This window comes from Sphaerodactylus townsendi, linkage group LG05 (assembly GCF_021028975.2).
Source record: "Sphaerodactylus townsendi isolate TG3544 linkage group LG05, MPM_Stown_v2.3, whole genome shotgun sequence".
Classification (NCBI taxonomy): Eukaryota; Metazoa; Chordata; class Lepidosauria; order Squamata; family Sphaerodactylidae; genus Sphaerodactylus; species Sphaerodactylus townsendi.
In genome coordinates, this window is record NC_059429.1 from 69,646,309 (window position 1) to 69,674,157 (window position 27,849).

The window sequence follows — 27,849 nt, forward strand, 5'->3', positions numbered from 1 at the left end:
TGGCAGCAGGAAGGGGTTTCAAGTTTCTCCTCTCTCTGCACTGCCAGGAAAGCTCACTGGAGGTGGTGCTATGCCATTTCCAGCTGTTTGAATGTTAATAACTATCAAAATAAGATCCAATAATGACAAGTGAGTTTTGTAAATTAATAATGGTGCTGAAGATTTAATTTCATTTTGATGCTTAGTGGTCAAGTGCTGAAAACTGAGGGTTAAAGGATTAATAAAATCTCTATGAAATAAGTACTTTATAATTTGGTGAATTTTTGCCTTTTTGTATGTTTTGCATTTTGATTTTGAAGTACAAATAAAAACTTTGAAGTATAAATGAAAAGGCTGATACGTGTCAGATTTCAGACTGTTACTATGAGACTAGTCAAAGTATCACAATCACTTGGCTGTTTTGAGTCACATCTATATGAACAATTCAACAACACTCTTACTGCACTGGTCAAATGTTCAAGAGGTGCTTAGTGGCACTCTGTAAACAAAAGTAGGATATTAACAGAAAGGTGAGGAAATATGAATTTTCAAGCATGATTGTTTTTACAACATGTATTTGTGGATCTCTCTATAGATTTAATGTATCTCTCAGTAGCTGTGGCACAGTAACAGCCCACTGAACTTCAGAAACCTAAAGTCCATATCTGATGCCTTGCTGATCTTTCTCTTATTCCCCTGTACCACACAATTCCCTTCTCTGTTTTACAAATGCATTTGGATGACTTTCAAATTGTGAATCGGATTATTGTGTTTGGTTCTGCTCCACTTGCTATGTCCATGATTCTGCATTAGCTCCAGCAGTGCAAACTGATTCTCTCATTCTGGCTTTCATACCTCTTCCATTTCAGCTCAAAACATTACTTTAGTTCAGGTTGCTTATACTTTTCCTTCCCCTTGATTGCTTTTTGCACTTTCTTTATTTGCCCATAGTGACTTGCTTTGCCACAAAGTGTATTTATTGCTAGCTAGCGCACGTAAATGCTCAGACATACATTCAATTACCTTTGAACAATTTCCATTTACTTTCTGGGGTTTTTTTTTTTGTTTTCCTCTTGTTCAGTTTCACCCCAGTTCCTGCATTTTCCCAAGAGTGTTCAACTGACATACATTTTTCTTCCAGTTCTACTTTAATTAAGGTCTCTCACTAAATTCTGGTCAGTAGGATTCAGATGCTATCTTGTCTGTACATCTTCTGCTGGGACTGTAGGTTTACCCAAAAGTACAGAGAAATGTTTTTCCCCCCTTAAAGTGGCAAATTTTACAAAAAGTACACTTCTTGTCTGCATGGGGTCCCAGAATCTCTCCTGTGCAGAGGTATTTTCTTCTCCTGTACTGTTCTGCTAAGCACAAATCCCACATGTTTGCTTAATCCCTATCTAGGTCCTACATAACACTCTGTCCAGGCTTACACTTCTAGCATTCTTTCACGTGGGCATTTTAAAGTAAAGTTACAGTGTATTCAGTTGGGAGTAGCTGAGAAAAACTGTTCTTTTTTTACAGTTACACAACTTTTGTATCCATGGCAAATATTACCAAATACTGAATTCTTTCACCTCAAGTTAAATTTTCAGGGTTCTTTTTTACAAAACAGATCTTGTATTTTTTGAAGATTTATATTCTCAGGACTTTAGTCACTTCTGGGTTAGGATAGAAATTTTGTCAGTTTATAGAATTAACCTAGGAAAGTCAGAAGGCAGGTTGGTGACCCTCTGCTGGTTTTAAAATGAGATATAGGCTTCTGGGACCTTCTCTAGTACATCACAATACCCCACCTTCCTATGTTACCGACTCTGTCCTGAGAAATTCCAGGAAGTTTGGTGGTGGTGTCTGTAGAGTAGGGTTGCCAGACAACTGCTGGAACTGGTGAAGGGACTGGGATATGGGGTATATGCCACATTATTGTTGAAAAAATTATGATCAAACCATAAAGTTTCCAGTTATGGTAAACCTGTACAGTTTCTGGTGATTCCCAATGTTACTCAGCATTTTTCTCCAGATTTTTCCTGGATGTGACATCATCGTTTATGCAACACCAGTGGGTCCCGCCTTCATTTTTCCCACTTGGAGCAGCAGCAGGCCTCGCAAGTTGCCTAAGAGGAGCTTGGAACCCTATTATGGAAGGAGAGTTTGAGAAGGGATTTCTCCAAGAATTTATGATATACCAACAGTCTACTCTTTGAAGGTGCCATGGAATTGATCTTTGTCACCTGGAAATCAGATGTGATTCTAGGCAAACTCCATGCCCCACCCGTAGGTTTGCAACCCTCAACCTTCTTTTTCTAGATCAGGGGTAGGGAACCTGCGGCTCTCCAGATGTTCAGGAACTACAATTCCCATCAGCCCCTACCAGCATGGCCAATTGGCCATGCTGACAGAGGCTGATGGGAATTGTAGTTCCTGAACATCTGGAGAGCCGCAGGTTCCCTACCCCTGTTCTAGATAATAGACTCAAGGCAGTTAAGAACCAAATATGAAATACAGATTCATAAAAGTATGTCTCATTCTTCTCACTCTTCACCTCGCATGCCTCATTCATCTCCCTTTTTTTAACTTCCTAACAAGAGGTAGTTCCCTTGATTTTTCAACTTCCCTTGATTTTTAACTTCCTAACAAGAGGCAGATTCACTTTTAACATTAGGAGAAACTTCTAAATAGTAAGAGAGTTCAATGTTGGAACCAACTACCTAGTGAGGTATGCAGTTTCTTCTTCACTATAAACTGTCAAGTACAGGCTGGACACTCATCTGGCAAAATGATTTAGCTTAGAATCTCCGACACTGAGCACAAGCTTGGACTAGATGGCCCAGAAGACTACCTCCATCTCTACCTACTTTAGCACTCCATTATGCTGCATGTGTGTATCAAGGCTTAGATAACTGCTGCAGCTGCCCTTCACACTGCTGCAGCTGCCCTTACGAAACTGATCACCTATTGGGTAAAAGGAGAGGATCCAAAACTCAATCCCATCTCTCTCCCATCCCATCTCTCTATCCCGTCTCTCTCATTAAGTTCCCAACAGTGTGGGAGTCTGTCTGTGGTCTTTATTTTATGGGCGAGTACCATGCCTTTACTGTATTTGTTTGTAGTCTTAGCAGGCCAGGCCTGTCTGAAAACTCTGACTTAACAATTGTAAACTATAATTCTACCATGTGATCCCACAATCTTGTTTGTTGTTACCATGACAGGATGAAAACTCCTACTGTTCAGTGCATTCCATCCATGCCCCTATTCCCTGTGATTTCTTTCTTATTCACCCTTACTTTTTCCTTTATCCCTCCTTTTCTAATAAGTCTCACAGTAACTTCTCCATCTCTGGTAGGCTGAGTTCTTGTCTCATGGCTTCTTCTCCTGACTTTCTCTTGTTCCATTGGAAGTTTCTGCTATCTAAGCCAATGTCTCTCAACTTTTCGTATCTTGCATCCACCAGTCACTTGATAGAAGAACCTGTGCCCCACCATGACAGAACCAAAAAGCCCACTTTTCCCAAGAAGGATATTTATATATCTACAAGCATTCCATTACTTCTGATAGTATGTCAAAAGGCCCCAGGTGGATAATCCATGGAAAGTCAGGTCAGCAGGAGACAGATGTCATACCTGCAGGAGAACATGGGAATTTAAGGGAGAGCAGTAATTTTTATGAAAATCCTGCATACCACCTAGACTGCTTATTGTTCCACTGTTGGTAAGTATCCTACCTGGTAAAAACCACTGAAGGCTGTTGATTTTGTTCACTGTAGGCCTAGCAATGGAGGGCAGGTCTATTGGTAGCTACAAGCCATGGTGACTAAAGAGAACCTCCACATTCAGAGGCTGTAAATCTCGAAATACCAGTTCCAGGATGCAACCTCAGGGGAAGGTCTGGTGTTAGGTCTAGACATCTATAGTAACTATATGGCCACTGCATTCTACCAACAGTGGTCACACACAGTATGGCCACTGTGTGTGACAGGACGCTGGACTAGACAGACCACTGGTCTGATCCAGCAGGGTTGTACTTTGGTTCTTGTGCTCTCGCAAATTTGTAATAATTTTTTGAGAATCAGAGAATAGATGGAGTTTTTATTTTATTTATTTATATTTATATTTTAGATTTCTAGGCCGCCTCTTCCCCGAAGGGAATTAAGGAAAAATTACTTTTTCCTTAATTCCATTAAATTCTGACTTAGATCAACTATGACATTTTAACCTTCTGAGTGAGATTTCAGAGCTTTGTTGCCTAAACAAACCCTGATTGTTTCTGTAGTGCATCATCTGGGCACTGGTAACCTCAGCCATTTATCCAGAGTTGGTAGAATACAATCATCATTCCAAAGTAATCATCCCTGATGATTACATAATTATGATTAAATAATCATATTTGCAAAAATAAGCATTTCAGAATCACTGTGATCAAATCCTGACCATAATATAGATCATGTTCTCTCTGTTAGTTTCACGTCTGTCAGTGCTTTATATCAAAACAGATAGCAACATTTCATTCAAATGCAATGACGGTTCAATATTGAACAACCCCCCCCCCTTCCTGACCATCTCTAGCCCACAGAACAATTCTTCATTCTAAATTAATATTATCAGGCATCAAAGCCAACTGAGTGGGAAAGATAACCCAAATATTGAGTATCAAGCTATAGTACTGAGTGTAGGATTTGTTTCCCCATTTTGATTTTTAACTTCCTAACAAAATAACATGTGCACGTCCTTTCCCCCATATCTACATCCTGTCCTTCAATCTCTTGAGTTATTTCCTCCTCCCTGATACCACATTAAATCTTTCTAAAAAGGCTGCTTGTTTTAATTGAAAAAATTCAATCAATCTTTTTTCCCCTTCCCCAAAATAGCTCCATATGCAGTAAATATTCTGTAGTGAGATTTCCTGCAATAAAGGTATAAATAATTTTGAATCTGCAGTATCCTGCTTGATCTCCAGGCTTTAAATCACTACAGTTTGCACTGAGATCAGCAAAACACAGAACAAACTGAAGCACAACTATTACTTAGGAGCTGCAGAATCTTCTTTTAAAGGCAGAGACAACATCACAAGCTGCGATTCTCTTTCTCAGGAGAAACTCGATTCTCATAGAAGCTGCTGGTTATTTGCAAAGAAATTGGCTTCCATACTTTACCTTCTCTTCTGTTAATGTTAAAGAAAGCACCTTAGACATGGCAAGTTATCCAGGGAAGCTACCTTAAATGTTTCTAAATAGAAAATATATGAGTATGTGCTAGGTATTGTAAACTTTAAGGAATTTTGCCTTGGTAGCAGACTAAACTGGGTAAGTTTTAAGGTCTCATCCATCTTTCTCATTCTGTACCACTACAATCCAATATCAAATAAAAATTCTAGAAACATTCATTCAGTGCAAACCCTCTGCGATTAGATTTCCCACTACTTTCCCCCCCCCAACTTGACTAAAGTTCCATCTGTATATCTAGCATTATGTATTAAGTTAGGCTGCAATCCTAAGAATACTTTCCTAGGAATAGGCCCCATTAAAATAAATGATATTTATTTCTGAGTAGATCTGCTTAGGATTTTTCTTTTAATTTCTTAATGTGTTTTTATAGAAGGGTCTTATATCAGGTGGGACATTTGAGCATTGCTTTTGATTTTTGAACATTGTTTTATAGCCACAGATAGATTTGATAAAGGCTGCGTTTCTCTGGATTGTCAGAAGGCCACATTCACTGTAGAGTTTAATTGACAATGATGTCAATCTGTCTTCTGTATAGCATTTCCATGATTTCCACTGTATGTGTTGGAGAGCAAAAAAAGGCACTAATGCCAAGAATATGAGCTACAATTCTGATTTTAGTCAGAAGGTCCCAGGTTTTGGAGGTGCCAGAAAAATGACTAAAGGATTGTGGTAAGGACTTCTATATTACAATATAGAAATATTGCAGAAATATGCAGACTATGCAGTGGTGTAATGTCCATTGGGCAATGTGGGCAGCTGCCCAGGGCTCAGGAATTTTGTAGGGCATACTCCTGCATTTTTATTTTTTGGTTGTTTTTTCACATTTCAGCCTGCATTTTTAGAGATATCAGCACCAAACTTTCGGGGTTTCATAAGGAGGCTGTCCTTATGATGCCTCCCAAGTTTGGTACAGTTTGGTTCAGGGGTTCCAAAGTTATGGACCCCCAAATGGGTTGCCCCTATCCCCCATTGTTTCAAATGGGAGCTGAGGAGATGGGGGCTGCACATTTGAGGGTCCATAACTTTGTCCCCCCTGAACCAAGCTTCACCAAACTTGGGGGGTGTCATCAGGACAGTCTCCTGATGATACCCTGAAATTTTGGTATCACTAGCTTAACAATTGCACCCCTGCAGGCAACCCCAGAAATTTGCCCAAGAATCTTACTTCTGCATTGATTTTTTTCCATTGATGTCAACGGGGAATTTCTGGTGCAGCCTGTGGGGTGCACATTTCTGAAGGCACAGTCACAGAAGTTTGGTGAAGTTTGGTTCAGGGGGCTAAAGTTATGGACCCTCAAAGGGGCAGTCTCTATCTTCTATTAGCTCCCATTGGAAACAATGGGGGATGGGGCACCCCTTTTGGGAGTCCATTAACTTTGCCCCCCCCGTACCAAATTTCACCAAACTTGGGGGTGTCATCAGGATGGTCTCCTGAAGATACCCTGAAATTCTAGTGTCACTAGCTTTTAAAATGCTGTTTTTTGTGGAACCCAGCAGGCTTCATGTGCTGGAGCAATAATACCCTGAAATTTTGGTGCCAATATTTCTAAAAATATGCCCCCTGCTGGCCGAAATGCGAAAAACACCAAAAAATAAAAATGCATCCAAGAATCTCAGATGTTACCACAAGTTCGGATCACGCAGAGTTCGGAGGGGGCGGGCTCGGGCCCTTGGCCCTCCAAGGGCCTCCAAACTGGCTCAGCTCGGCCTGATCCATGGATCAGGCCGAGCCGAGCCGAACTGCCAAGCCTTGCTGCCTGTATTCCGCCTCTCGTCAGCTTTGCTGCGTCATCAGATGGATCTTGGAATATGCTGCCACAGGAGGTGGTGATGGCCACTAACCTGGATAGCTTTAAAAGGGGCTTGGACAGATTTATGGAGGATCAAGTCAATTTTGATCCTCTTTGATCTGAGATTGCAAATGCCTTAACAGACCAGGTGATCGGGAGCAACAGCCGCAGAAGGCCATTGCTTTCACATCCTGCATGTGAGCTCCCAAAGGCACCTGGTGGGCCACTGCGAGTAGCAGAGAGCTGGACTAGATGGACTCTGGTCTGATCCAGCTGGCTTGTTCTTATGTTCTTATGTTCTTATGTTCTTATCTTTGTGGGGTGGCAGGACTAGCAGTCAAGGGTACATGCACACCTGGCCTACCCACCGACCACACCGCTCTCCCCTGGATGCCGCCACTGCCTGCCACCGCCCACCCACCCCCCGTATCTCATGCCCTTTTGCCGGTAAGGGGGGTGCGTAAGTTCAGTCAGCAGGGAGAGGGGAAGCCACAAGCCACCAGGGGAGGAGAAAGGAGGAGCTCCGCCTTCTTCTGCCACCCATGGGGGGCATCAAAATCAGGTTTTTCTGAGGACTCCAGTTTTCCTCATTACACCCCTGAGATTATGTTACAGGAAGGGCTTATGTTTGGAAAAATGAGAACCAAACTAGAACTTGTAACTGGATCTTCTGTCTCTTGAAAATCTTCTTCAAAACAGTGATGGGATGGTGATGGTAGACTTCCCCACAGTGCTAGGAAGAAATATTTAACTTTCCCTCCATGCTGGTTTCTCCATAACACCCCCCCCCCCAGCAGTTTCTTGCCTATTTGGAGGAAACACATGTGTATTTAAGTAAGAAACAAACCAGAAAGCTGGTAGACTAAAACCTTTCTCCTTCCTGAATTAGTTTTCTACATGCTGAAAATGTATTTTTTAAAAAGCACAACATAACATTTTTTAAACAATGTGATCCTTACTAGCAGTCAACAGAGCCCAGTTTTTAGCAATGAGGGCTGTTTGGTTGGCAAGATGAGAGATATAAGTAGATTTATGTGAAAGGGAAGAGGATCGGATGATCTATAATACTCATTAATTAAATTGTAAAGAGTAAGATATGTGACAGAGTTTCAATTCAGGAGAGTTTCCAGAGTTTCATGAATAGAGGGCCTATTTCATCCATCACACACAAAAATGTATTTATTATCCACAGCAAAATGAGAGAAATAGTTCTTTGTCTTATAAAACCTTTAATTCATGTAATGCTAAAAAGTGACTTTTGAAAAAAAAGCTGGCACATTTAGCAGAGCTGAGCTTTGTACTTGTTCTTTATCAGCATGTGACTCTCTCTCTCCTCTCCTTTTCATATATTAGCTGCTCGCATAATAAAACAAAGGAGAATCCTAGGTCTGTCAGTCTCTCCAGCTTAGAAGGTCATAGTTCTTAATCTTCTTAGGGAATAGAGTTGGATGAGCTTCCTACACTAATAACTCAGCCAATAGCAATTCAGGTTGATGGAGGTGCTGCCCTCTGGAAGTGACATAAAAGTTAAGATCCAATCCATTTGATAGAAACCCCCACAGGACTTATCAAATATTGAACAGAACTTCTAACAGTTTTTGCCCTTGTCAAATCCTTATCACTGCAGCAGCCTCACTTACTGTTGCATAGAAATGACACAACGGATTTTATGAAAATGAGATTGTGGATTTGAAAGGAGTCTAATTATTTCCAATAATTGCTGTTGCATTACAAAATACAGGATGGAAAGTCAACCCACACTCTGGGAAGGAGAATGACCCTGCATTTTAAAAAGCAAAACAAGTTGAAGGATGATCATAATGCCACTGTTCTCTTCAGTGGTGACTTTATTAAATTATCAGTGAGCTATTAAAGCTACAGCACTTAGTATCTCCCTGAGAGACTCATAGTGCTAACAGGTTTCCAAACTGAGGTTTTTATTGTCAGAAGAAACCTTGGTATGCCATTCTTGGAGCTGCCATTGCATGGAAGGATTGTAAGCCGACTGTCACTAAACAGGGGTAACAAATCTTCAGTAACAACTATGACGTTTTTGCCAGCCCTGGGCCGCTGTATATTGCCCGTGTGGAAAGGGCTTTTGATTCCTAGGCCTTAGGAGTATAAAAGGCCCTGCAAGTAACAGCAGATTCCTGCCTTGTCTTTCACCATACACACTGGTTTTCTGTTTGTAGTTACAAATGTTTGGTGAAGGGTGAAGGGTGAAGGGAGGGAGAAGAGGTTTCTTTTACATGAATCTCTATTTCTAGTCTCAAATGGTACAATTCAGACAGATTTATTATCTCATTTTTTGTAAGAATAAACTTGATTATTTGGGCATTCTTTCCATAATCCTACATGAAGGAGCATGCTTTTCAATATTTTGTCTTTCCCAGCAATTGAACTGTAATTCACCAGAGGCTTCAGTGTCATTCCTGCAATTAGACCTTAGCTCTCTGCCCATTTTTAAAGACAATCAGGTCCTACTGGTTGACCCCTCCATTCATTAACAAAGAAGGTATTTCAGACCAACAAAAAATCATTATCAAACAATGATTCTTGTGCTATCTCTGAAACAGTGGCTAAATACCAATGTTATGTCATTAAGTTTCAACCATGATTGTATTACTCTGCGATCACTATTAATCTATTTGCCCATTTCCTTTTTCTGTTTTATTAACAATTGTACTGTTTATTATGCCAATAAGTTTTTTATTTGACCTTTGTTCACATATAACCTCACAGATCCACATCTCTTTATAATATTGCCATGCTATCTAACAAAAACCATATAATTTAACATTTGTCATTTTTATTTGAAAAAAATAATGAACAGAGATTTTTCCATGGAGTGTGAACTCTGCATCTTAAACTCATTTGTTTTGATATCACTAACACAAGTGCAAAGATAGTAATTAACACTTTGTTTAGAAGATGTCATTCTTATATAAGATATCTGAAAATCTTGACATTCTACTTTTTAATATTTCACTATTAGAAGATATAGCAGCTAACTATTGATATGAAGTTTTACTCAAAAGTCAATTAAGCTAATAAGTTAATAAGGCTTTATGTAGAAGATGGAAGTGCACACAAAGTCATTGCAGATGTGTTTACTCCTTTATCTGATGTGAGTCAGTGTAATTCATTGGTTGGGTACTAGAAAGTCTATGGTTCAAGCCATTAGTCTTATATACTGGTGTGCTGATTGTCTCTGGGCAAACCATTATGCCTCATTCACTCTCATTCAGCTTAACCTGTAGGCAGATGACAGGCTCAAGATCACCCAGCAAGTTTCCATGACAGAGCAAGGATTCAAATATGGTTCACTTAGATCCTAACCAGCAATCCAACAATTAAGCCCTACCACTTTGGCTCTGTATGTATAGAATGAGCCATACATTTAGTGCTTTACTTTGTCATTTATTTGTTTGCTCCTCACTTATTCACTTCTTCAGTTGCTGTCTTTGACCATTGGTTATAAAAAAATGAAGGTTTTAACACTCAGGAGCAGCAGTGGCGTAGGAAGTTAAGGGCTCGTGTATCTAATCTGATTCTCCGCTCTGCCACCTGAGCTGTGGAGGCTTATCTGGGGAATTCAGATTAGCCTGTACACTCCCACACACACCAGCTGGGTGACCTTGGGCTAGTCACAGCTTCTCAGAGCTCTCTCAGCCCCACCTACCTCACAGGGTGTTTGTTGTGAGGGGGGAAGGGCAAGGAGATTGTAAGCCCCTTTGAGTCTCCTGCAGGAGAGAAAGGGGGGATATAAATCCAAACTCAAACCTATAAAAGCAGAATTAAAATAATAAAATCAGCACTAATAATGTACACAGCAGGAAATAACTATGACTCAGGGAGGGGAGGGGAGGGAGAGGTGGCATGCAAGGGAGAGGAGGGAAGGGGACCCAGCATTTGGACCTGGGCCACCCACCCTCCCTAGGGGAAGGAGGGGGAGGGGAGGGAGAGGTGGCATGCAAGGGAGAGGAGGGAAGGGGACCCAGCATTTGGACCTGGGCCACCCACCCTCCCTAGGGGAAGGAGGGGGAGGGGAGGGAGGGGTTGCATGCAAGGGAGGGGAGGGAGGAAGAGGTGGCATGCAAGGGAAAGGAGGGAAGGGGACCCAGCATTTAGACCTGGCCCACCCTCCCTAGGGGAAGGAGGGGGAGGGGAGGGAGGGGTTGCATGCAGTGGAGGGGAGGGAGGGAGAGGTGGCATGCAAGGGAAAGGAGGGAAGGGGACCCAGCATTTAGACCTGGAGCCACCACACCCTCCTAGAGGAGGAGGGTTGCATACAAAGGGAGGGAGGAGGAAAGAAGTGGCATGCAAAGGAGGGACCCAGCATTTAGACCTGGCCCACCCTCCCTAGGGGAAGGAGGGGGAGGGGAGGGAGGGGTTGCATGCAGTGGAGGAGGGAGGAGAGGGAGGGGTGGCATGCAAGGGAAAGGAGGGAAGGGGACCCAGCATTTAGACCTGGCCCACCCTCCCTAGGGGAAGGAGGGGGAGGGGAGGGAGGGGTTGCATGCAGTGGAGGGGAGGGAGGGAGAGGTGGCATGCAAGGGAAAGGAGGGAAGGGGACCCAGCATTTAGACCTGGCCCACCCACCCTAGGGGAAGGAGGGGGAGGGGAGGGAGGGGTTGCATGCAAGGGAGGGAGGGGTGGCATGCAAGGGAGGGGAAGGAAGGGGAGACCTGGAGTTTGGGAGACCTAAGTTCATATACCCATTCTGCCATGAGATTGACAGGGTGGTCTTGAGCCATTCACTCTCATTCAACTTAACCTATCTCACAGGGTTGTTGCATGGATGACATAGGTGAGAAAAACTATGTACTCTACTCTGATCTCCTTGAAGGAAAGGTGGGATAAAAATATTATAAATAGAGATACTAGAAAATTAAAAACACAGAGAGAGAGAACCTGGGAAGAATGTTTTTACTATATTTCTTGAAGGGTCAATGTCATATATTTGGCAAATATTTCTTGGACAGGAATGCCATGAAATGAGAGCCACCACTAAGACAGTATTTTTTGAAGGCTGAATGACCTTTTGTCCACAGATACTCATAGGGTTCAGTATTTGTTTTAAATTCTTGGGCTCATATGGAAGAAAGGGCTCCCTCAGAATTATTTTATCCTGATTTTATTTGAATGTCATCTACATAAATTAGAGTATTTAAAATCAATTGTGGTATTAGATCAGTGTGTGACTAGAGCAAACAAATTTTTAGGCAACCATCATTCATTTCATGTATATGACTTGGTGGATTCCTATGGAATTTCAAGAAATAACAGCAAATTCATTACTGTGTACAGCTAACATAGAATCATACAGCCAGAAGGGCCCATAAAGGCCCTTCCAACTTCCTGCTCAATGCAGGATGAGCCTAGAGCATGTTGGAAACCTCTATGCAGCTCTGTATTTCAGTGGATTAAAGAAAGAAGTTTGGTGATGCCCAAAGGGACAGGGTGTTATAGCTACTGAAAAACCTCTTTGAAGGCTGCTATTCAAGACACTATTAATGCAGTAAATGCAGTTAAGGTGTAATGCAGTAAAGGTGTAAGGGAGAATTGGCTTTAGAATATTAGCAATATGTTTGTGTTTAAAAATGACAGTTTAACATAGCTGCTCATAAACATTGAGATAATCCCTGTGGATTTTGTTGATTTATTCATGTAAAATTTGTTTGTGCATCATGTCACAGTGCTACATACTTTTATGCTTGGTCTTTTAAAATTTTAAAGAAAAAAAGGTTTTCCTTAATTAAGCACTTGCAGATATGAAATTAGGAAGAAATGTGGCCAGAACTTTCTTGGACTACTATAGACTCAACACCATTTCAGAGAGACCTTTAGCTGCAATCTCCAGCACACGGTAAGTTTCAAAAAGCCATCTGGCTATTTTTTCACCTGCTGTTTTAAATAGGAAGTACAAACCTGTAAATGTTAAGGTTTTTAAGCTTCTTTAATGTTTGAACAGCCTGCTTCACCCCCCTCTTGTGTTCCAGTTCCAAAAATTTGAATTTCAATTATTCTTTTATTCAGTTTGTGCTTATTTTACCATCTTTAGCTTTCTAGTTTAAGACATCTGTTTTTTTAGATTAAGATGTGTTCCTTTATATAAAGTGTTAAAATAACATTTTTATTTTCCAGAGGATGGCATAATTTTCTATTGCTTAGGTTTCCCTCTATATGGCAAACTAGAAGCCTAGAATGTTAATCTTTCCTTTAGAAATCAGTGATGCTTAAAAAGCTCATTCCTCTCCTTTGCTCTTGGTACCAGGTGATTTCTGTCATACAATTCATGCTAATGCCATTCTTCTCCCTTAATGTTTTTAAAGAATCACCAGGGTAAATGCCCCTTACATTAGAGCAAGTGCATTTACACCAGTGCCAGAGTCATGCTGCCTCCTGAACAGTCTCCCCCTGCCCCCCACCACAGGACTGCACTGTAAAATGGTTGGGAATGAAAGGCAAAACCTGAAATGGTGAGCAAACATCTCTAACTTTCCATACCTGTAAGGTCAGCCAGCGGGAAGGAAACTTCAGGAATCTCTCAGGAAATACCAGGCTGCTTTATAGAGAATCATAATTTGTGATCCCAAACTAAAAAACAGAGGTAGTTAGAAATTTTCAGATAAATATATTGCATGTGAACCTCTCTAATTTAATCCAAAGAGAGGGGAAATAGTGAGCTTATCTTAGTTAATTAAATTTTGTGGGTACTTACAAACCCTATGAGAAATATTGCTGATACCTTACTCTGTAGCACTTTCTTCACAATTGCTTCTGAATAATCTATAATATTCTTTCTTGCCTGGCCACAGCCCTCCAAATGTTGCCTCTCTAACAATTGTATCCTGAAGCTTTCAAGTTAAGTATGTGTGTGATATAGTGAAGATAAAGGTTATGATCTCATACATGCACTGATGAATTAAAAGCATTACTTGGAAATACAACGCACATTATGGAGGAAGATGGATGAGGTCTATGAATTTATAATTAAGCAACAGAGACCTTGAGCCATTCCTCTCTTCAAGCTACTTGAACAACAAGGATTTCAGCTGGATGCACAAATAAAATCTCTGTTCAAAGCGACTAAACCAAAATACACACACTGTTTCCACAGATAGAAAATTCTCCATTCAGGCTGTGGATTTCATTTGTCTTTTTTTTTCTTATTGGGCCTTTAAGTAGCCCCAGGGGCATAACGAGGCAGCCCTGGGCAAACTGTAGCCCTGGGCAAAACCTGAGTTGGATGCCCCCCCCCATGGGCAGCCACTCCACCATGACCAATTTTTTTTTGCAACAGGACATTGGTGCCTGCAGGTGGTGCATCTTTAGACATATCAGCACTGAAATTTCAGCATATCATCAGGAGACAGTCCTTATGCTACTCCCCAAGTTTGGTGAGGTTCGGTTCAAGGAGTCCAAAGTTATGGACTCCCAAAGGGGGTGCCCCATCCCCCATTGTTTCCAATGGGAGCTAATAGGAGATGGGGGCTACAGTTTTGAGGGTCCATAACTTTGGCCCCCCTGAACCAAACTGCACCAAACCTGGGGGGTATCATCAGGGCAATCTCCTGATGAGACCCTGAAAGTTTTGAGACTATGCCTTCAGAAATGTCCCCCCAAGCTTTCAAACCCCATGGACAGCAATACAGAAAACTCAATGCAGAACAAAGATTCTTGGGCAAATTTCTGGGATGTTCCTTCAGGGGGTGTATTTTTGGATGTATCAGCACCAAAATTTTAGGGTATCATCTGGAAACTGTCCTGATGGGACCCCCCAATTTTGGTGCAGTTTGGTTTAGGGGGTCCAACGTTATGGACCCTCAAAGGGGGTACCCCATCCCCCATTCTTTGCTAAGGAGATGGGGGCTACCCTTTTGAGGGTCCATAACTTTGGACCCCCTGAACCAAACTGCACCAAACAGGTATCACCATCTGTGACCAGTCTCCAGATGATACCCTAGGCCCAGTGATGATCACGATCCAAGAATGCCCTCCCTGCAAGAAAATCCCGAAATTTGCCCAAGAATCTTTGTTCTGCATTGAGTTTTCTGCATTGCTGTCAATGGGGATTGCAGGCTGGGGGGGGGCACATTTATGAAGGCACAGTCTCAAAACTTTCAAGGTCTCATCAGGAGATTTCCCTAATGATACCCCCCCAAGTTTGGTGCAGTTTGGTTCAGGGGGGCCAAAGTTATGGACCCTCAAAACTGTAGCCCCCATCTCCTATTAGCTCCCATTGGAAACAATGGGGGATGGGGCACCCCCTTTGGGAGTCCATAACTTTGGATTCCCTGAACCAAACTTCACCAAACTTGGGAGGTAGCATAAGGACAGTCTTCTGATGATACACTGCAATTTTGGTGCTGCTAGCCTAAAAACTGCACCCCCTGCAGGGCAAAAATGGAAAACCACTAAAATACCCAAAAACGAACCCAGCATTTTGATGCCCCCCACAAGATGATGCCCTGGGCAGCTGCCCACCTTGCCCAATGGGCATTATGCCAGTGAGTAGCCCAACTGGGGAAACTCCATGGGCAAGAGAAGAGTCAATTTCACCTTGTACAGCACCGTGACCCTAATATGTATACCCTGTGGCAGCTTTTAGAGTCAATTGGATATTTTCAGAGTTAAATAATATGTCTGGGGCTTAGACTTAAACCCACCCAAATGAATTATTCTCTGTGAGCCAGACATTGATGCAAAGGCACACTCAGTCATCACTGAAGCCCCTGTGTTTCCAGTTCATGCAGTGATACCAATGAAAGGCTGCCCCCATTTTCCCCCAAAATGAATCTGTATTTAATAAAGGAAGACAACTTTGTGGAGTTCCCTCCAGCCCTTTTCTTCTCTCCTTGCCCAGCTCAATGAAGCCTGGCCTGGCAGTGGAATCTGCACAGTTAATCAGCAGATGGGCTGAAAAGGAAAAGACATTGAGGACATGCTTGTCAATACTTCATCTTTAATGCTTCTTACTGATGATGTACACACATTCAACTGTGGTAATAGATCTATGTCCAACCTGATAGACTCTGCATGTTGGAGTTAAAGTACATGTGGAAAACGTTATGACTGGTGAGGCTGCAGAGGTGGCCTTAGCCATGGGGCAAATGGGGCAATATCCCCTGGCTCCACCGGCACACCTGACAACCGTGCATCCACCATCTGTGGCTGGCCATCGTGCTTCCCAATATGCAGCCTGGACAATCAACTGAAAGAGCAGTTGGGAGCGCATGTGTATGTATAGCTAGCTGAGAGGTAGAGGTAGTAATGAGGGATGGGAAAGGGCCTCTCTTGCCTGCCAGCTGATTTTGCTAAGATCCCTCCAGTCTTTGTCTCTTACTACACTAGACCAGGTCAGCCCTCATGAAATGGCAACAGCTGTGAGAGTTTCCACCAACCTTACCACCTTGCCTTAGGTTAGTGAGAACAAAGTGAAGACAAAAGCTGTATAAAGTCTCCAGAATCAAGGAGGACTATTGTGAGGCTGGCCTCAGCTGTTACTACTCAAGTAGTTACATGCAATGGCAATGGGGAGAGCCAGAACCAGAAATGGCCAACTGCACATCAGTCCAAGCAGCCATGAGCCACAGTAGTAGCTGCATGGGAGCAACTACATATTCACCTGAGCTGCAGTTCGCTTCCTCCCCACATATCTGAGAAAGTGAACTGTGACTCACAAAGACTCATATTGGGGAAAAAAATTTTTAGTCTTTAAGGTGCCTCTGGACTTTAGTTTTATGTTGCGATTATAGACTAATGCAGATATCCTTTTCCAATCTAATGTTTGAAAAAATAAAGTTTTTCATGTGTTCAATGCTGCTTGCAATTTTTAATTAAATACAAGTGATTGAACTCCCTTCCAGTCTAAAAAGATCACAGAAACTTTGAAAAGTAGCAGATTTTGACAAAGCAATTATGTATTTCTTAACTACATATTAGGAATATACTACAAACTAGAACCCCATTCTGATCCAGTCAGCTATTGAGGAAATACCTTGCAAGTCATATTTGAATTGTAAATACATATGACTCCTGAATCTTTCAGTGATTATATCAGTTTTATTAGAACCAGTGAGGTCAGAGTATGATCCTCTTTCTATTTTGTTGCTTATGGAAAAGATCTGGATCCACCACATCTTTGAGTCACAATGCCATGCCTTTTCTATTACTACACCAGAGCACAGAAATAGCCCACTTGTGAAAAGCTTCAGTTAATTGAAAAACTGACTTTTTGAACAGTTTAGAAAATCCAATTTAATTAAATGTTATCACAGAGAAAATGTTCATAAAATGCAATTTTTAAAAATTTCTGATAAGGAAATAATTCAGGTTGCATGGCTTGCATGGGTGGTGGGGAGAGTAAGTCTCCTTTTTGTACTTATAGTTTTAATCAATATAAAACTGTCATGTGAAATCAAGGAAAGGTTTGTTTGTTTCAAAAAAAGTAAATATACAAAATCCACCTTCAGGATTTAAAACTTGATGACAGCTGAAACATATTCCCCCAAAGCCCAAGCAGAACTCATCATTGACACCTATAGGGTAGCATCTAATATCAAGGATTATATTGTCCTCTTCCCCTTCCCTCACCATTGTTCTGGAACTGTTTCTGATGATGTTTACATACATTTTTGTGTTGAGTAAGTGCATATGCTTTTCTCATGATTGTTCACGGAGCCTTTTTTAAAAGAAAAACCTGAGAAGTTATCTCACCTCCCTAAGCAGTTACAGTGCTTTGAGAAGCTCTTTGGAAAATACACACTGTAAACATTCACATTTCCATTGATTTTTAAGAAGTGCTCATGAGTGCACTTACCTTGTGGTGAGTTTGTCCTCCTGCTTTGGGGCACTTCTGCCATTTCCATAACACTGGCACAGAATTTATACTGTTCTTGCAGGAAAAGGTGCAGTGCCACCTCAACATACCATTAAAAGGAAAGCAAAACCTATTGGTTTGAAAACAAATGATATTCAGAGACATTTGAGCAGAATGTCCATAGAGACATTCTGGCAGTGGGCTCAAAGCCTTGGAATCCCCTTCCCCTGAAGATTTTTCCAAGTGAAGGCAATCCTTTTCCTATCCCTTTTCATTTATAGCTATGCCTTAGAAATTTCAGCAGGACTTTTTTGCCATCTAGTCACAGCAAGTCACACAGAGTTTTCAAGCCAGGAGATGTTCAGAGGTGGTTTGCCATTGCCTGCCTCAGCATAGTCACCCTGGAATTCCTTGGTGGTCTCCCATTCAAATACAGTGGAACCTCGGTTTTCATTGCCTTCGGTTTTCATTGGTTTCAGTTTTCATCAATTTTTTCAGTGAAAAAATTGTCTCAGTTTTCATCAATTTGCAGAAAGGTGCAGGGGTTTGTGGAGAAAAATCACTCTGACAAAGCTGTTGCAGGCCATGTCTGCAACTTGTTTAATGACAATATCTTGCCCCATTTCAGACAAATCTTAAAGAGGCGTCAGAAACAGACCTCTTTGGTCAGCTTTCTGGTGCGACATTGGTCCACTGGCTCTGAAGCTGGTCCTAGTGTTATTGTTTGTTACTGTTTTCAGCATTAAACACTACGTTTATTCACCAAAAATGTGTTTTTGGTATGTTTTTTGGAGTGCCTAGAACGGATTAATTGGATTTATATTGATTCCTATGGAAAACTTTGCCTCGGTTTTCATCGGTTTCGGTTTTCATCGATTCTTTTCGGACTGATTACCAACGAAAACTGAGGTTCCACTGTACCAACCATGGCTGACCTTGCTTAGCTTCCAAGATCTGACAATGTCAGGCTAGCCTTGGCTATCCAGATCAGAGCTCAGTAGGACTTACACACATACATGTATACATAGGATTTCAGGTATTGAACACTGAGATTTTCTGGGATTCAGCCAATTATAGAAGTGAGATATTGGCTTCCACTATGTTTTAGCTGTTTCTTTTCCCTTTTGATTCCAAATAAATATTTTAGATAGACAGATAAAATCAAATGCATTCAAAATAACTGAAGCATAGAATCCAAATCGAGAATGGCAGTATACCACCAGCCTCTTAGCTATCTAATCCTGTGCCAGGGGAGAACATCCATATTGTTTACATTTGATATGACACAACCTAAAAAGCAGTCTTAGCTTGTACGGGCTGGCATCTACCAGTGCTGCATTTTTAGGTGTTTTCTGTCCATTTATGTTTATATCAAAGTACATGTTACATCCTAACAGGTCAAAGCAATTGGTGTAGGGAGGAGAGATTGGAATCCCAGACAATTTTAAGCCTGATTTTTGAAGCAGTAAATTGCATAAGGAATGGAATAGCTATTACAGTTTAAAGGCAAATGATATGTTTTGCCTTGGAAATTAATTTTTGTTTTCTCCCCTTGTCTATTGATAATTATAATCTGTCAGTTTTACTCCTACGTGCGTCTGCACATTTTAAATGCAGATCTCAATGCTGGTAGCTGCTGCCAAAGGGGGAAAAATCCTTTCAGTTTTAAACTGTGACACATTTGTGTGGGCTCAGTGAAAACGATTCATTTACAGAATTCAGAAAGATTTGCATTGCTTGAACAGCTTCCAGCAGAGGGCTCACCAAAATACCCTATTACAACAATTACCCTGTCAAGGGCTTAGAAATCAAAATGCTGACTGAAACAATGAAGCCCCATATTTTGAGCACAGGCTGAACGAATACAAACACAGAAAACACAAGAGAGCTAGATCATGCCTTTTGGGCCCAGCTACAAGCAAAAGAAAGTCAACTGGTTTATCTTGAGAAGTACCAAGAGATGTTTTGACTCATGCACATCCCTCTGAGTCATAACAGTGCTTATCCTGTTGTTTTTCTTTATTGATGACGATCAGTATCTTAACTGGTAAGTAACTGCTTTTGGTGCTACTATTTTAGTCCTTTACTTTCCAGGCATCTCAATTTAGCTAGCATAGTCCCTGATTTCAACTGTGAAGTAAAAGAATAAAAAGATTCCCTGATTACATATATCCACCTAACTGTTGTTGGTTTTTTACTTTCTCACCAATATTTTCCATGGCCAAAAGTATGCATTGGAGTAAGATTGCTTTTATGGGCATGTCATTCCCAAATGACTCATTTCGAAGATTTCTGTGTGCATTATTCAAAAGTGATTCTTAAAAACCAGATTTCTTTCTACTCTGTTCCCTGATGGGTTATTTGCACCTACCAGAAAAAATGTTTGTATCTGTCAGAAAATCAATATTCTGTGAGTTAATGGCTAAGAGTTTCTGGACACTTTAAAATTTGTTCTCGTTGTTCATAATTGGCCTTTCCACTGGCAAACTGACTGTCATTATCTGTTGTGCCACTTCTTTTTTAAAATTGCTTTAACCCTGCCTGTCTTTTTTTGAAATAAAAAACTTCACAGGGCATTGTGTTTGTGAAACCCTACAATGAAGGCATTTAAAGTCATTGGGTGTTACGGATTCTGATTCCCCATGCTTTCCTAAAATGATTGCTTTACTGGTCAGAAATGATCCCCTGATATAACGTCAGTTCCTAGTGCCAATTTAATACAAGAACATGAATGTACCCTGATGGCTGGGAAATCTCCATAACTGTCCTTTTGACCTAGCAGGAGGGAGCAGATAAATGATTTGCAGTCTGAACCTGAGAGACAGAGATATGGAAGTTTTCTCTGAAGTTAACTGAAACAGGGCAGCAATCTTGGGGAGGCTACACAAGGTGCTTTTTAAGGAAAGATTAGCAGATTGGATACTATCCTTCCACCCTTTACAAGTCTCAGGACGGGTTACAATAAAAACCATGGTAAGGTCCTTTCCAGCCCAATAATAAAATCCCTATAAACCCTAATCCTAAAAACCATGAAACATAATAAAAACTCCCACCCCAAACACCCCTAAAATGGATGGAGTATACAGGACACCTTAAGGGCCCCCTGACCCAGTGAGGGGATCAGTCAAATGCCCAGGCAAAGAGGGTGATCTTCACCAGGCACCGAAACTCCAGGAGGGTAGGCGCCTGAGGACCTCTGGTGGGAGGGCATTCCACAGTGCTGAGGCTACTGTTGAGAAGGTCCTCTGGGCCTCTCCCATCCCCCTCACCTCTAAAGGGAGCAGGACAAACAGGCCAGCTTCCTCCTCCAATCTCAACACCTGGTCAAGAATATATGGGCAGATGTGGTCTCTCAAGTACCCAAGACCAAAGTCATTTATGGCTTTATAGGTTAGTACCCACACTTTGAATCAGGCCCGGTAGCACATTGGAAGCTAGTACAGACTTCTCAAAATGGGGGTGACATGATCCAAGTATGAGGCACCAGTCAGCAGATAAGCTGCTGTATTTTGCACTAGCTCAAGTTTCTGGACTTTCCTCAAAGGCATCCCCATTTATAGCATGTGGCAATAATCCAATCTGGTGGTTACCAGAGCATGGATAACTGTGACCAGGTCATCCTGATCCAGGAAAAAGTAAAGATGGCACATCAGCCAGAGATATTGATGCCCCACTCCCAGTTGTTGTTGCAACCTGGGCTTCCAGAGACAGCATCCCATATAGGATGATCCCAAGATCCTTCTGGGGTACAACCATCCCTTCCATTACCAAGTATCCCTTGCTTCTCCAGACTTAGGAGACTGCCACACAGAGCACCTCCATCTTATTGGGATCCATTTTCAATTTATTGACCCTCATCTGGATCATGACTGTTGCCAAGTGGTAGTGCAGCATCCTCACCTGATGCAGATGGAAGAGGAACAACTGAGTGTCATCTGTATTTTGATGACAGCCCATGCCATATCCTCTGATGACCCGCTCCAGTGGTTTCATATAGATATTAAACAATATAGGAGACAGGACCAAGCCTTGAGGAACTCCACCTGTCCTCTACTTCCTCTCTCTGAGTCCAGGGACAACCACTTCAGCAGGAAGCATACCACTGCCTCCTTCAAGGCATGAGGCACCTACCCACTCCCTAAGGATGTATTAATCAACTCCTGGACTCATTCAGCCAGTACCCCCTGGCTAGCATTAATTAGTCATGATGGGCAAGGATTCAGGGAACAGGTGATTGACCACAACCCTATAAGCAACTTGTCCATGTCCTCAGGTCCCAACAATTGAAATTGATCTCATTTAGGGTTGGTCAATACTAAAAAAATTCGGTAAAATTCGGATTTGGGTATTTTGGGGCATAAAATGATTTGTATGCCCGAATCCGAATCATAGCCAATTCGGATATACCCGAAAATTCGGGTAAATCCGAAAAATTCGGGTCCGTTTTATTATTTTTTTGAATTTTGGGTGTTTTTACACGTTTTGGCCTGCAGGGGACGCAATTTTAAAGCTAGCGGCACCAAAATTTCAGGATATCATCTGGAGACTGTCCTGATGATTCTCCCCAAGTTTGGTGCAGTTTGGTTCAGGGGGGGCAAAGTTATTGACACTCAAAAGGGGTGCCCCATCCCCCATTGTTTCCAATGGAAGCTAACAGGAGATGGGGGCTACACTTTTGAAGGTCCATAACGTTGGACCCCTGAACCAAACTTCACCAAACTTGGGGAGTATCATAGGGACAGTACATTTATGATACCCCGAAATTTTGGTGACAGTAGCTCTAAAACTGCACCCCTCACAGTCACCCAAAGAAATTTCCCCAGATTCTGTGCTCTGTAGTGGCTGGCTGGCTCCATTGCAGCCAATAGGAAATTTCTGTGGGAGGGCTGTGGAGTGCACATTTCTCATGGTAAACCCACAAAACTTTCAGGGTGTCTTCAGGAGAGTCTCTTCATGACACCATCCAGGTTTGGTGACCGTTGCTTCAAGGGGTTCAATGTTATGGGTAGGGTCCATCTCCCACTGCCCCCATAAGCAAAGTTCCTCAAACCTGGATGGTGTCATTCAGAGACTCTCCTGAAGATACCCTGAACATTTTGTGACTGTACCTTGATAAATGTGCACCACACAGCCCTCCACCAGAAATTCCACATTGACAGCAATGCAGAAGTCACTGCAGAAAAAAGAACCTTGGGCAAATTTTTGCCCTGCAGGGGCACATTTTTAGACATATCAGCACCAAAATATCAGGGTATCATCAGGAGACTGTCCTGATGACACCCCCACGCTTGGTGCAGTTTGGTTTAGGGGGGCCAAAGTTATGGACCCTCAAAATGGTAGCCACCATCTCCTTAGCTGTCATTGGAAACAATGGGGGATAGAGGCCCCCCTTTGAGGGTCCATAACTTTGGCCCCCCTGAACCAAACTGCACCAAACTTGGGGGGTGTCATCAGGACAGTCTCCTGATGATACCCTGAAATTTGGTGCCACTAGCTTTAAAAATTCCGGTTTTCATGTTTCACCGCTCCTGCACATGAAGCCTGCTGGAGTGAGTGAGCGGTGAAACACGCAAACCAGCATTTTTAAAGCTAGTGACACCAAACTTTCAGGGTAACATCAGGAGACTGTCCTGATGATACCCCCAAAGTTTGGTGCAGTTTGGTTCAGGGGAGCCAAAGTTATGGACTCTCAAAGGTGTAGCCCCCATCCCCTATCAGCTTGGGGGGGGGGGGTGGGGGGGGGGGGGGGTGGGGGGGGGGGGGGGTGGGGGGGGGGGGGGGTGGGGGGGGGGGGGGGTGGGGGGGGGGGGGGGTGGGGGGGGGGGGGGGTGGGGGGGGGGGGGGGTGGGGGGGGGGGGGGGTGGGGGGGGGGGGGGGTGGGGGGGGGGGGGGGTGGGGGGGGGGGGGGGTGGGGGGGGGGGGGGGTGGGGGGGGGGGGGGGTGGGGGGGGGGGGGGGTGGGGGGGGGGGGGGGTGGGGGGGGGGGGGGGTGGGGGGGGGGGGGGGTGGGGGGGGGGGGGGGTGGGGGGGGGGGGGGGTGGGGGGGGGGGGGGGTGGGGGGGGGGGGGGGTGGGGGGGGGGGGGGGGGGGGGGGGGGGGGGGTGGGGGGGGGGGGGGGTGGAATTGTAGTTCCTGAACATCTGGAGAGCCGCAGGTTCCCTACCCCTGTTCTAGCCCAAGACAAGTAATACACTTTAGGCTTCCCCCCCAAAAAAAACAGAAAAGGTGATGAGAATCACCTCTATATATGGACCCTCCCCATCCCACCCCTCAAGATCAAATCATGGATGGTGGAGGTCTTATTCTGGACCAACCTGGTATTCACCAACAGCATCCTCAGACTCAAGAGCTGACCAACATGACTCGAGAGATGAAGAAGGGAGCAAAATAGGAGTGATAGCCTTCAGACATTTAATACCCCTTCTCTGCACACAGCTATTTTGTCACCCACTGCCACACCATTGTTTGCCTGTGATCCCTGAGATCCTGCCCCCACATTCCTCCTAACCCTCTCTACTGATCTCCTCCCCCATCTCTAGGGCCCACTGCACTGGCTGCTCACCAGTTCCCAGGGGGTGCAGAGTACCTAATTTTCCCCCAGGTACCTGGGTCTCCTTGATGTTATCAGGAAACAGGGGACTAGAGCTGTCTCTCACACAGCCCAGACTCCACCCCCCCCCCAGTCAATCACCCTCCCTGACCTTATTTTTGCACCCCACAGGACCAGCAGCCTGCCCAAGGAAGCCCAGCCTTGGGGGATCGAGGCTCAAGGTATCCCCCACTCCCCCATTTCTCCTCCCAAAACACACCCTAACTCTAATAAAATCCCAACAGCCCGGTCTGCCCCAACCAGCCCTCTGGCCACTGCCCAAAAGCACCGCCTTGTTCCTCATGCTGATTATGTAGCTGGCTGGCTGGCTGATCTTAGCCCAGGTGTTGCCAACTGAGGCAGCCAGTTACAGTCAACAGGGGCAGATCCTGCAGGACCTCTAGCAGGTCTTCTCACAGGCAAGTTTTTAAGCCCAGCAACACAGCAGACACCACAACTTTCCTGTGCTCTGAGAAAACCAAACTCTGAAGTTCTTCCCCTGTCAGAACTTCTTTTTGCTCATTAAAGTGAAATGCAAGTAGCACAGCACTGCTCTCTCTTTTATTCTTTACCATTGACAGGAAGGAAAAAGCATCATCCTACAGATATGGCTACAATCAGAGTCCAGGGAATAACCAAGCTGCCAGTAAGCCAGAGAAGAAAATCCAAGCAAGTCCTAAAGAGAACATTCACTCACCATAAAACAATTGAAACCACACACCATTCAGAGCAGCCTGAATCAACATGGTTTCTGATCCTCCTTCCAGCCACATATTTTAATGACAGGGAAGAAAAAAGTATTAAATAAAAATATTATTGTTGTTATCCTTATTAGTTTATTAATAAGTCTTTTCCTTCAAAAGCCAACTAGGCGATCTGGAAAAGTGTTTCTGCAACAATAAAGACTTTTAGTTTTAAAAAAGTATTTGCATTGCTAAATTTTGAAATAATGAGGAAACCAGGGGAAGTTCTCTGTGATATTGCATGATTTCTGTATTTCTTGGTCTCAGATTGCAAGCATCATTTGAAAGTCCCTTATGCCTTTGCAGTGAAATGTTCTATATTTTGATTACAGTCTACAACCTACACTCTTTGGTCCCAGTCTAATTGTGTACCTGTGCTAGAAAACCAGCATTCACACTACTTAACAACTGGGTGGTGAAAGGCTGCTGAGAAGACTATAAATCCAGCCCTGTTCCATAAGTATGATGACCAGTTTTCTGATTAGAACGATGCATGTACGGGTCTATCAACAGAATTAAGTGGGCTGCTATATACAAGCATCTAGTTGTGCATGCAATTTGTAATCCAGTTATTTATACATACGCTGAAGCTTCTGCACTTCTGCACTCATATGCACTTAAGCTGGATCAGACAATTTGTTTGTGAAGTGGAAAATAGGAAGCAAGAAATATATTGACCCCATAGAAAAGGAAATTGGTTAAAAAAAACCACTTCCATATTGTAATTTCAAGGTTTATGATTAAATTGTATGCATTTTCAAGGAGGGGCAAAGTACTGTAATATGTTGAATGCAATGTATTTAAACATCACGCTTTTGGGTCTTTAGAGGCTATAAAGCAGAATAATGTATCCTGTGGCTGTTGAACTGATGGAAGAGAAAGGAGAGATGGTCTCACCTGATTTGTCTACTCACTGACATGCCCTCTCCCACCCTGCCTTTTATCTTTGAGGATTCTCCACTCCCTAGGGGTTTACAGAAAACTGATGTGGGAAAGGAAAGGAAAGATCCACTTCCACCAGCAGAACAGCAATTGGATTCACATTCCTGTATGTCCAATGAATTAAACATTTTGTTTGTTTATGACAAATGTTGAGTTTCTTGAGGTTTCAATTTAAGGAATTTGGTTTATGGGGTGTATAACAGCAGGAGGGGGTGATATCAGTTTAACATATTGAATGAAACATAACCTTGCAAATATTGTTGCTGTTTGAATGGATTTATTTTGTGTTTATATGAGACCTGGAGAAACTTGTTGGTTTACTCTGGGAGTCTTGAATAAAGAGTTCACTACAGCTTTTGTTTGTGTTTACTTCTTAATTTTAGATGGCCTCTGTATTCCTTCACTGGCTGGTGGGATTGGTTATCAGTTTCTCTTAGGATTTCTTTATTTTTTCTATTTAAATTTACATGAAATCAGTGTCAAATACTTTTTTATTTCCATTAGCTCTTTTCTCACTATCCTTATCTTCTCTTTAAGAACTCGTTTAGAAATAGAAATGATTATTTCTCCTCCCCTTGAATCTTCTACTTTGGCCTCTTTGATTACTACCATCAAGGTGTGCTCTTACAGCCTGAGTGCCATCTTTAGTATTTCTTTTCTTCAGGCTTACCACTTGCCTCTTCTACAGACAGTTTGGAATGCAATGCATTCACTGCTGATGTCAATGTGTTTACTAGGGATGCAGTGCATGAGGTTGCTGGGAATCACTGTATAATGGCTTGAATCTAGTTGTACATTTCCATGGCTTTTTGCTCATGGATCATGACTGTTTTCTTTTTTGTTTTGGTCTCTCATCTGTATCCCAAAATGCCATTTAAATGTTGTTCCTAAGAGGGCCCAGTAACTGCTAGGAGTGGCATGGGGGGGGGGGGGATTGGAGGCTGTAGCAGATGAGGGTGGTAAGAAAGTTGCACTGCATAGACGGACATCCATTTTCCTGTGGAACACTCATTTGGATTCAAGGTTACATTTCCACTACATAGACATGTTTGTCCCCACAACCACTTGCTTGTCTTTTAAAAGGCTTTTGATGCTTTTGAAATTCTCTTCATATGAATTTCTCCCTAGATTTTAGAGTTCCAAAATTTCACTTGTATTATTTCTGAAGTGGAACTAACATTAGGAGTTGTTCATAATAATGTTGTTTGTTTCCATTATGTACATGTGTAATTTGCTATTGCAGTCACAACAACCATTCATTATGCATCCAGACCTCACTTTTTACTGGATGGTACATTCTGGATATCTCGGGTGAAATGCTGCATGTTTTTGAAGCAGTGAATTCAGATCAACAAAACTTAGAATAAGCAAGATGGTCAGACTTGTACATATGCAGAAATCGGGTATATTATTCTTATAGATTTACTGGTTGGGTCCATGGAATATCAGGAAGGGTGGATAAATAATTACACAGAGAGAGACATCCCCCTCCAGAATTTTATAAGCATTCAGAGACTTAAACAAGACAGTTCCCTAGGATGCCTTAGAATCTTTCTCATTAATTAATCATATGAAAAATTAGAGCATTTCATTAGGAATGTTTTACATGTGGAATTTTCTGCATTAGCGCACAGAGGTGGACCAAATGATTTGTATCCATTCCTCCTCCCCCATCAACTCTACCACAACTCTATTCTTCCAAGCATATTGTTATTCTTGTGAAATTGGTTGGAGAAATAAGACCCAAGGTAAGCAACAGTAAAT

General features: G+C 42.6%; 1 protein-coding gene across 1 annotated transcript in view; it reads left to right on the forward strand.

Annotated features, from left to right (window-relative positions):
- LOC125433066 (BEN domain-containing protein 5-like) overlaps window positions 1-26,437 on the forward strand; it is a 996,205-nt gene extending 969,768 nt beyond the window's left edge. The window contains exons 12-13 of the mRNA XM_048497387.1: window positions 12,760-12,856; window positions 24,982-26,437. Coding sequence (XP_048353344.1) covers window positions 12,760-12,856; window positions 24,982-25,102 — 218 coding nt within the window. The 3' untranslated portion in view covers window positions 25,103-26,437. The remainder of the gene's footprint in view (window positions 1-12,759; window positions 12,857-24,981) is intronic.
- Window positions 26,438-27,849: the final 1,412 nt, after the last annotated feature.